At 46.1% G+C, this 11712-nt stretch overlaps 1 protein-coding gene across 1 annotated transcript in view; it reads right to left on the bottom strand.

The window, feature by feature from the left end:
• The window catches only part of FAM184B (family with sequence similarity 184, member B), a 146711-nt gene that overhangs the window by 62556 nt on the left and 72443 nt on the right, over window positions 1-11712 (bottom strand). The window contains exons 2-3 of the mRNA XM_006872494.1: window positions 5333-6091; window positions 3739-3874 (exon numbers count right to left, since the gene is read on the bottom strand). Coding sequence (XP_006872556.1) covers window positions 3739-3874; window positions 5333-6091 — 895 coding nt within the window. The remainder of the gene's footprint in view (window positions 1-3738; window positions 3875-5332; window positions 6092-11712) is intronic.

The raw sequence follows: 11712 nt of genomic DNA on the forward strand, positions 1-11712 counted from the left end.
CAGTGGATGGTTAGTGGAGATGGTTGAACATGATGAATATAAGGTCACTGGGCTATACATGTAAAAATGATTGAAATGGTCAACATTTTCTTAACTATACATCTGCCACAATTTTAAAAAGTTCCAACCGTTGTAGAGATAGTACAGAATGGGGCAATGTTGTGCTCACCATGAACCAGAGCCAACTCAACAGCAGCTAACAATAAGTAAAAAGGGAAAAACACTGAGCAGACCTCCAATATATACAAATTCAAAATAGGAGTTTAAAGGATTAGATAGCAGATACATAGAAATCAACCTGCAAATTTTTTTCTTCGGTATTGAAACCCAACAAGCCCTGGTAACATAGTGGGTTATGAGCTGAGCTGCTAACTGCAAGGTCAGCAGTTTGAATCTACCAGGTGCTCCCCAGGGGAAAGAGGAGGTTTTCTGCTCCCACAAAGATTTACAGCAGGGACCCCTACACAGGATCCCTATGAGAGGGAACCAGCTCCACGGCACACAACCACCACGACCACTGAAACCCACCGCCGCTCCTTGGAAACCCTATACAGGGTCATTATGAGTCAGCTCCAAATTGATGGCACTTATCAACAACCCGAGGAGGGGTCCTGATAGTTCAGTGGTTAAAGCATTTGTCTGCTAACTACAGGGGGAGCAGCTGGGACCCTCCAGCTACTTAAAAGGAGAAAGAAGTGGCTGTCTGCTCCCATAAAGATTACTGGTGTTGTTAAGTGCAGTCAAGTAGCTGGTGGGTTTAAACTGCCGACCTTGTGATTTGCAGCCCAGTGCTTATCCTACAGTACCACACCAGGACTCCTTGGAAATCCTAGGAGTTGGAATCAGCTGTATGGCAACGGGTTGGGTTGGGTTTTGGAAGCTCTGGCATATTTGTGCCCTTCTTTCAGAATGGCTGCTCTCTATGCTCAGAGCCCTTCTGGATCCATCTCAAACCTCTGCAGGTCATTTCCTAGGTCCGGGACACTCGTCAAGTCCTACTGCTGGGGGTGTCCACAGCCTGTGATGTAGTCATTCAGTTCCACACACTGTGCCTTTGTTGTATGTCCTAGACTGTAGGTAGTGAAGAGTTTGTTGTTTTGACTGGGAACGTATCATGGTATCTTAAGCAGGAGTCTTGATGTGGATAGACACTGTAGGATAGACACTGAACTGCTCACCGTAAGGCCGATCTGCTCCTTGGAAACCATATACACCATCACTATGAGTGGGAACTGAATCAATGACACTTAACAACAATAAACCAAGATTCTGGAGGCCCCAGCATGGCACAAATGGTTAATGCACTCAGCTGCTAACCAAAAGGATGGAGGTTCGCACCCACCCAAAAGCCACTCAGAAGAAAGACTTAGAGACCTACATCTGAAACATCAGCCACTGAAAACACAGTTCCATTTGGACACACATGAGTGGGAATCAGAGACCAAGACTAGCTTACCACTTATTTCCTGCTCACAGCTTCAATTCTGGTACATACTAGGTGTTCACATAGTAGGTGTTGCTTAGTGGAAGGCACTTTAGAGTCAGATATTCTTACATGAAGATGTCAGCCCTACCATCAACCAGGAGTCTGCCTGGACTCTGTCACTTAACCTTTCTCAGCCTCGTTTCTTTATCTATAATAACAACACCCATCTCACAAACCTGTTGGGAAGATTCAATCATATGATTGTGTGAAATCATGTTTAAGCATGAAGAGCTATCTAAATGCAGTAAGAGCTCACACTGAGAGGTTCAGGCACAGTGGTGGGTGAGCCTGTGGAAAATATTTGTGGGTAAAGGATTTTCTTGAATCATACCATTAGTTATGTGTCTGCGTGAAATGTTATTGGAATATCAACTCTTATGCCTGTCACTTTGAGGACTAAGGTGCGCCTGACCCAAGCCATGTTGTTTTCAATTGCCTCGTATGCATGCAAAAGCTGGACAGGGAAGAAGGAAGACTGGGAAGACTCGGTGCATTTGGTATTGGTGAAGAATACTGAGTACATCATGGACTGCCAAAAGAGCAGACAATTCTGTTTTGGAAGTACAGCTGGATTATTCCTTGGAAATGACGATCATGAGACTTCGTCTCTCTTATTTTAGGCATGTGATCAGTAGGGACCAGTTCCTGGAGAAGGACATCGTGTTCGGTAAAATGGAGGGGCAGTGAAAAAGAGGAAGACCCCCAACAAGATGGACTGAGACAGTGGCAACAACAATGGGCTCAAATTGTGAGGACGGTACAGGACTGAGCAGTGTTTCCTTCTGTTGTGTACAGGGTCACTATGCACCGGAACTGACTCAACAACACCTAACAACAACAACAACGTGCCTGTGGAAGCCATGGCTTGGGTCAGATGTGCCTTAATCCACAAACTGACATCTTCAATGATGAATAAGGAAAAATTGATGCATTTGAATTATGCTGTTGGCAAAGAATATGGACTATACTGTTGTTGTTAAGTGCCATTGAGTCGATTCCAACCCACAGAGACCCAGTATAGGGTTTTCGAGGAACAGCTAGTGAGTTTGAAAACTACAGACTGCCAAAGGAACAGACAAATCTATGTTGGAGTAAGTACTGCCCGAATGCTCTTTAGAAGTGAAGACAGCAAGACTTTGTCTCACTTACTTTGGATAGGTAATCAGGAAGACCAGTCCCTGGAGAAGAACAACACACTTGGTAGACGGTCAGCAAAAAAGAGAAAGACTCTTACTTAACAAGATGGATAGGTACAGTGGCTGCAACATAGAAACAACTGTGGGCATGGTGCAGCACCAGGCAGTGGCTTGTTCTGTTAGACAATGAGGCAGAACTAGCTCCATGGCACCTAACAACCCACTTTCAGATACCATCCCATTTGGGAACAGAGTTTTCTTTGTATGTTATGTTTGAACAGAGTTTTCTTTGTATGTTTGTATGTTGATGAGGCACTATCAGTGGAGAAGACTTCTGGTGTGGTGCTGTAGGAGCAACACTGGACTGAGAACCACAAGTCAGCTGTTCAAACCCACCAGCTGTTCCCTGGAAAACCTATACAGGGCCATGAGTCGGAACCAACTCTATGGCATTTAACAACATCAATGCAATGGCTCTGTAGGATAAGCAGTGGATTGCCAACCACAAGCCACCAACCACTCTGCGAGAGAAAGATGAGGCTTTTTGCTCCTGCAAATATGTACAGCCTTGGAAACACTACACAGGGGCGCTATGAGTGGGAACCGACTCAACGGCGTATAACAACAATATCTGTGTAAGGCGTGTCTTAAGTCAATCGCTTTTGAGATTTAAAAAAGAGCAGATTGGGCAGAGAAAAAAGCACACATAAATGGAGGAAAACAGATGCCACATGGGGCTCTCCAAGGAACGCCAAGAGAAGTTGAGACAAGGATACTCCCTCAAAGCCAACAGAGAGAGTCTCCCCTGGAGCTGGTACCCTGAATTTGGGCTGAACTGTGAGACAATGAATGTGTTCACACTGCTGATGACATTTCAGTGATGGCCGCACAAGGAGATGAAGACGCCATTAGATGCCAGTCTGCACCGACTTTAGGTGAGTCTGCTCCAGGTGTCAGCTTACGTGGGCTCTGCAGGGATTGGGCTCACCCACCAGGTGGGATCCCATCACAGCCCTACCCCTCTGCTCCCTTAACAGTCCCCTGGTTGCAAACAGCGCCAGGCCAGCCTGGGCGCTAACCTTCCATCTTTTAGGAAATCATTCCAAAGCATCTCACCACTTCTCTGGGACACACAGCATTCCTGCAGCGTCAGTCTGTCCTTGGCAAACGCCAGCTTCTCCCCAAGTTTTTTGGCTGTGTTCTTCAATTCGGAGTTCTCCTGGCGAGCCTCCCTGAGCTGCACGTCCAGGTCCTAAAGAAAAGAGAGGGTCTCAAAACTTTGTGTAGAGATGTCCTAGTGCACAGACTATCAGCAGAATCTGCAAAGTGGGTAAGTGAACAGCATGAGCCCCTGGTCTCTGGAATTCAGTGGCTTGGTTCATCAAGTTCCTGCTCATCCCCTGATGGGCCCTGGGCAGCAGCAGTCTGATGAAATGAGATAAAGTGTCTGGTACAGAAAACATGCTTCGAGACTCTTAGGAGATTGTTGTTGGTGGTGTGAAGTGCTATTAGTTCTGACTCATAGCAACACTGTCTGCGGATTCCAAGAAGCGGCTGGTGGGTTTGAACTTCTGACCTTAGGGTAAGCAGTCCAGTGCTTACCCAGTGCTTACCATACAATGCCACAACAGGAGCTGTTATTTTTTAAAGGTGAGGTGATGTGGGTTTGTGCAGCCCACCTAACCAAGTTAGACCATGGTCTGGTTCTCTACAGAATACAAGTCCTAAGCATTATAGGACAAGCAAGGTGGTCACCCAATATCAGGCTAACCTGAGTTCAAAAGCTGACCCTGTTCCTATTAGCTGGGTGCTCAGCTAGGTGTGTTGTTGTTAAGTGCTGTCGAGTCAGTTCCAACTCACAGCAACCCTGTAAGCATTTTAGAAGAGTGAGTGGCTGGTGGATTTGAACCGCTGACCTTGTGGTTAGCAGTCCAGTGCATATATCCTACAATGCCACACCAGGACTCCCAGCTAGGAGTTGTTGATGTTGTTATGCTCCGTGGAGTCGATTTCGACTCATAGCCACCATGTTCAGGCTGTCCGAGGCTGTAAATCTTTATGGGAACAGAAAGCCTCATCTTTCTCCCACGGAGCAGCTGGTAGTTTCAAACTGCTGACCGTGAGGTTAGCAGCCTGTTTTGTAACCACTACGCTACCAGCTAAGTGATTGACTGTTCACAGAAAGGCAGGTGGCTTGAGTCCACAAGAGGCACCTCAGAGGAAATGCTTGGCACTGTACTTGTAAACCCCCAGTCACTGATAACCCTATGGAGCACAGTTCTACTCTGACACACATGGGTCCCCATTAGCTGACTCAATGGCAACTAGCAACTGCTCAGCTAGTCTAGCCCTTATTGTTGTTGTTGTTAAGTGCCGTTGAGTCGGTTCTGTCTCATAGTGACCCTTTATAGGGTTTCCAAGGAGCAGTTGGTGGGTTTGACCCCATCAGTCCTCCCAATCTCCGTCTTGTGTCCTGTAAAGTCCAGGTTCCTCAGTTCTTTGAGATCCAGGACCAGGGTTAGCTTATCACCTAGCTCTTTCCCATAGTCCCAGGCCTGACTAACCATTTGCTGAGTGAATGTAGTTACAATCTGATGGCGATAACAATGCCTGCTTCGATGGAAGTCTGGTGCCCAGCACACAGTAGAGCATCAAGACCAGGGGCCACACTCATTGTCCGGTTTGGAAACCAGGGTGAACCGGGCTCTACCTGGATTCTTTCCTTCAGCTTCTGGGCGTACTTCTTCAGGTCACTGATCTTCCGGCCCCTGTGCTCCAGGTCCCCTTGGAGCTTCCTGACCTGGGCCTGCAGGGCGGACTCCTGCAGCTGGAAGTTTCTGCGGAGGTCCGTCTCCTTCTCCTGCCACTGCCACAGAGCCTCGCTCACCGACTGCTGCACGGCCTGCCGGACTGCCTCGTTCTCGCGCTCGTATGTGGCCTGCAGCTCCTCGGCCTTGCGGGCGTAGTCCTTGCTCAGTTGCTGGTTCTCCACGCGCAGCCGTTCCACCTCCTGCAGGACCTCACGCATCTCGGAGGCTGGGCCCTGGCTCAGCTCTGCCTTGGTGTCGGGGCTTTCCGGGGGGAGCCGTCCCCGCTGGGGCATCTCGTGGCTCGTTAGGTGCCAGAGTCTCTTCTCATAGTCGGCCTTGAGCTCCAGCATTTCCTTGGACAGGGTCAGGACCCGCTCAGCATGCTCCGCCTCCACCCTCAGCTCCCTCTCTTTGGTCTCCTGCCTGCAGGTGGCTGACTCGGCCTGAGCCTCCTGCGTCAGCCTCTTCTGCCTTTCCAGGGCGCTCTCCAGGGTCTGAATGCGCTGCCTGAGGGCATCCTCCTCGGCTAGGACCTGGTCCTGCAGGAGGCTGGCCCTGGTCTCCGCCACTACCTTTTGGAGCTCCTCCTGATGAGCCTCCCGCAGAGCCTCCATGCTGGCCTCTGCCTCATCCTGGCGGGTGTTCAGGGCATAGATTACCTGCAGGAAAAACAACAGAGCCCGGGTCAGTGTCAGAAGCATGGCTCTCTCCCCAGGTGTGTGGGAGGGCCGCCCCAGGTTGGTGATCCCCACAAATCACAGCTGAAAGGATGATGTGTAGGAAAGTGATTTCGTAGAAAATGTTCTCAAAAGAAGCCAGCAAGGCAGCAAAGGCGCAGGCCTGGAAAAGGATGAAGTAAAACAAGGGGGTGATATCTCACAGGCACATGGAGTAGCTTTGGCTGAATTCCACAGGTGACCTCTGGTGTCCACTGGGAATCCAAAGAAAGGTTTCAATGCAGCGATGTGATGTGATCCGATAGACACTAAAGACACTTTCACAAAAGAATACCAGCAAATTGTATCCCACAATATATAAAAAGACACCATGACCAAGTGGGACCTATCCCAGAAACGTCAGGTTGGTTTAACATCCCCAAATCAATGAAGATAATGTGTCGTACCAGTAGAATAAAGGACAAACACCATATAATGGCGTAGCGCTGTGGGTTAATGCGCTGGACTGCAAAGCCGGTTTGAACAGCAAGGTCAGCAGCTCAAACTCACCCACCACACCTCGGAAACCCTACACAAGGTAGCTGTGAGTTGGAGTCAACTTGATGGCACTTAATAACAACAACAACTTCCGACCTTGAGTTCAAACTGACCTTGTGTTCCAGGGCTTATCCTACAGTGCTATAATTATATCAATGTCATTGTTGCTGTTAAGTGCTGTTGAGTCTGTTCCGACCCACACTGGCCCTCTAAAGGGTTTCCAAGGAGTGGCTGGTGAGCTTGAACCACCGAACCTGCGGTTCAAACCAGCTTTGCAGTCCAGTGTGTTAACCCACAGTGCCACACCGGGACTCCAATCATATCAATAGATAGAGAAAAAGAATTAGATAAAATTCGACTCCACTTCTTGATAAAAAACACTCAACAAGCTAGAAGAAATAGAAGAACTTGCTCAACCAGATATAGGGCTAGGTGTTGGGCTGCTAACTGCAAGGTAGGCAGTTCAAACCCACCAGTTCCTCCACAGGAGAAAAATAAGGCTGTCTGCTCTGATAAAGAATCATAGTCTTAGAAACCATGTTATATGAGTCAGAATCGACTCGATGACAGTGGGTTTTGGTATATCATGCTTAAGAGTAAGAAACAGAATGCATTTCTCTGAAAATCAGCAACAAGACAACCCTTGCTACTTCTATTCAACATTACACTGGAGTACTGTTGTTGTTGTTGTCAGGTGCCATCGAGTCGGAACCGACTCATAGCGACCCCATGCACAGCAGAACGAAACAATGTCCGATCCTGGGCCAACCTCACTACCGCTGCCACACTTGAGTCCATCAATGATGCCACCTGGCCAATCCATCTCGTTAAGGGTCTTCCTCTTTATCTCTGACCCTCCACCTTACCCAGCATGACATCCTTCTCCAGCGACTGTTTCCTCCGGACAATATGTCCAAAGTAGGAGAGACGAAGCTTAGCCATCTTGGCCTCCAAGGAGCACTCTGGCTGCACTTCTTCCAAAACAGATCTATTCGTTCTTTTGGCAGTCCATGGCACTTTCAGTATTCTCCTCCAACACCACAGTGACATTGAGATGTAATCCATATCAAAGGCTGTGCTCTTTGATCTTTTGGCAGTCCATGGCACTTTCAGTATTCTCCTCCAATGCCACATTGACATTGAGATGTAATCCATATCGAAGGCTGTGCTCTTTGATCTTCATAAGTAAATGTTTCAAGTCCTCTTGACTTTCACTAGGCAGGGCAATTAGCAAGGAAATGAAGTGAAATTTCATTTCAAGATTTTCAAATGAAATCCAGCATCCAGATTGGAAAGGAAGAAATAAAGCTATGATTGAAGTTGTCAAGGACTTCATTCTTCGTGGGTCAACTATCAACACTCATGGAAGCAGCAGTCAAGAAATCAGATGATGTATTGCATTAGGCAAATCTTCTGCACAAGACCTTTTTAAAGTGTTAAAGAGCAAAGATGTCAGCTTGAGGACTAAGGTGTGCCTGACCCAAACCATGGTGTTTTCAATAACCTCATATGCATGCAAAAGCTGGACGTGAATAAGGAAGACCATAGAAGAACTGATGCATTTGAGTGTTGGAGGAGAATATTGAAAGTGACATGGGCTACCAAAAGAACCAATAGATCTGTTTTGGAAGAAGTGCAGCCAGAGTGCTCCTTAGAGGCCAAGATGGCCCAACTTCATCTTTCATACTTCTGACAAGAAGGGACCAGTCGCTGGTGAAGGGTAAGGTTGGGTAAGGTAGAGGGTCAGAGAAAAAGAGGAAGACCCCCCAACAAGATGGATTGGCCAAGTGGCAGCATCGATGGACTCAAGCATGGCAACAGTAGTGATGTTGGCCCAGGATCAGGCAGTGTTTCGTTCTGCTGTGCATAAGGTCACTATGAGTGGTACCGACTCGATGGCACCTAATAACAAACAACAACAACAACAACAACAACAACTAGTCACAAATGACATAATTTTGTATATAGTAAACCCTAAGAAATCAAATAACAAGCTATTTTAGAACTGATTAACAAGTTCAGCAAAGTTGCAGGATATAAGATTAATCTACAAAGTATACATGTCTTTTCACACACTAGCAATGAGCAAATTGAAAATAGACAACTCCATTTATAACAGCATCAAAAATAACAAAATTCTCAGGAATAAATCTAGCTGTGCTGTGCCAATCGATCTAGATGTCCCCTGAGACTATAGTCCTTAAACCCAGTCACTCAGTCACACAAGGTGTTTGGGTATATCAAAGACGTTTCAATAACTGGAATGTATATAATGTGCCCCCCACACACTCTATTATATATATGAATACATAAGCAACACATACAACTATGTATAAACAAATGCCTATTTTACTGTTGTTAAGTGCCGTCGAGTCGGTTCCAACCCATAGTGACCCCATATAGGGTTTCTGAGGAGCAGCTGGTGAGCTTGAACCACCGGACTTTTAGCTTCAAAGCAACCTTGAAGTCCAGCGCATTAGCCCACAGCACTACACCAGGTCTCCGGACCTATATATGCACACACAGGTACTCCTATATACCCTCCCACACCCACACAGCATACATATCTACCTATGTTGTTGTTGGTAAATGCTGACGAGTTGGTTTTGATCCATAGCGATCCTGTATAGGGTTTCCTAGGAGTGGCTGGTGAGTTTGAACTGCCAACCTTGCTGTTCAAACCCACCTTGTGGTCTAGTGCTTATTCTACAGTGCCACACCAAGACTCCATCTATCTATATAACCACTCTTACCTTGTGTGTGTGTGTGTGTGTGTGTGTGTGTGTGTGTATGTGTGTGTGATTACTGTTGAAGCAAAGGAGCTCTGGTAGCATAGTGGGTTACAAGTTGGGCTGGTAACCACAAGGCCAGTAGTTCAAATCTACCAGTTGTTCCATGGAAGAAAGATGAGCTTTTCTGCTCCTGTAAAGATTTACAGCATTGGAGGAAACCCTACACTGGGTCGCTATGAGTTGGAACCAACTCCATGTCTCATAACCACTACCGGCACCACTGCTGATGTAGAATTTCGTGTGTTATAGCATTTATTGTAATGTTCTTTAACCTTGTGTACCTCTCAATGTCTTGCCTTGGTTATGTTGTACTGACTTTCTCATATTGTGAGCTGCATTTCCCTTCGACAGAATCAACATATCTTCTATCGCGTACGTTTTTAAAAGGGTCCAGTCCCTGGAGAAGGACATCATGCATAGAAAAGTGTAGGGTCATCGAAAAAGAGGAAGATTGCCCTGAGAAGGATTGGCACAGTGGCAATGTGGGCTCAAACATAACAACAATGGTGAGGATGGCGAAGAACTGGGCAGTGTTTCGTTCTGTTGTGCAGAGGGCCTCTCTATAAGTCAGAACTGACTGGATGGTACCTAACAACAACACCCTCCTTCCTCCTCCTCCCATCTCTGTTATCTATCAAATAACTTGGTTTTTTGTTTTTTAAGTTTTTATTGTGAATTGAGTGATAGTTTACATGGAAGAACATTGGCTTTACACCATCATTTCATTGCAATGATTACAATCTCCTCTGGGCATCATCATTCAACAGTATTTGCTTCCATTCCTTCTATGGGGTTTTTTTGGGGGGGATTTTTTGGGGGGTGGTGGTGGATGTACACAAAAACACTAAGGGATACATAATAATTTAAACATCAAATAACTTTTTATTGTGAGTTGAGTGAAGGTTTACAAAACAGATAATCAGTCTCACATTCAACAAATCATGTACTTTGCTTTATATCAATGATTGCAATCCCTCTATGCAACATCAATTAGCGATATTTACCTCTATTCACTTTAACTCTTGCATTCTTTCCTGGGTTTTCCACCGTCTTCCTTCCTTTGCCAACCTCCCTTTTGCATAGTGCCTGCCTCATCACCCATGTTAACATGTGTCTACCCTCTAACCTGTGAATAATCTTCCATCCTCTCCTTCATCAGCCCCTCCCCCACACCAGGTAATCATCATAGAATGTTTCTTTTAGCAAGCAAACCTTTTCCTAACATTAAAAAATAATCTTTGTCTTTGTGATTGACCAATTTCTCTCAGCATAATGTCCTCCAGGCTGATCCGTGTTGTGAGGTATTTCGCCGACTCATCATAGTCTTCCACGTTGTATAGTACTGCACAGTGTGTGCATACCAGTCTTCCCACACCTTCACCAGCATTTGTTGCTTTCTGGGTTTTGTTTGTTTGTTTGTTTATCCATTCACTTCTTTCTCCATTCCTGCCAGCAAATTTGAGATTCACATATTGCTTATAATGAAATCCAGAGCCTGGTCTTGGTATATCCATTTCTTCAGAAAAAGATGACAGCATTATCCCTCTCTCCTATAACTGAGGGATAAGGAAGGGAGAGATGTCATTTTATGTCATAAATCGAGTGTGAAGAATGTTGAGAACCTTCGCAAGCACCACACTTGCCTTCCTGAAGGCATATAGACTATCATCTCCTTATAAAGCTTCCGTTAGCTTCTACAGACTGCAGAGGTTTCCCACATTCATCTGTCTTCCCAGCGCACATGGGGCCATTCAGCTGTTATGGTCCTTTTCATGTCACATCATGGACATCCAAGTGACAGGTGTCAACCTTCATCAAAGTACGGACCACTGCAGCGTAGACACTTTGTAGCCCCACAAACACCCAGCATGATAGTTGACTTGATGCAGACCCCCAATGTGTTTACCCTCAGGTTGAAGTAAGGTTCTGTAAGGAGTCATGAGAAATTGAAGTACTGGAATTCCAGAAAGGAAAGGAGGACAAAGGCCGTGAGATGGGAACATGGAAGAGGAAAAACAGCCTAACAGTGAGAGTTACACAGGAATCGTCACTGCTTGAACTCAGATCCTGGCTCTGAGATGCAGTATAACCTTGCTGGGCCTCGGTTTACTATCTGTGCAATGAGGAGAGAAACACTTCTTGTTATGAATCGGGCTGCTAATCTCACGATCAGTAGTTTAAAACTGTTCCGAGGAAGAAAGATGAGGCTTTCTGCTCCCATAAAGATTTACAGCCTCGGAAACCCTGTGTTGTTGTTGTTGTTAAGTGCCATCG

This window comes from Chrysochloris asiatica, unplaced genomic scaffold, assembly GCF_000296735.1.
Source record: "Chrysochloris asiatica unplaced genomic scaffold, ChrAsi1.0 scaffold00200, whole genome shotgun sequence".
Taxonomy (NCBI): Eukaryota; Metazoa; Chordata; class Mammalia; order Afrosoricida; family Chrysochloridae; genus Chrysochloris; species Chrysochloris asiatica.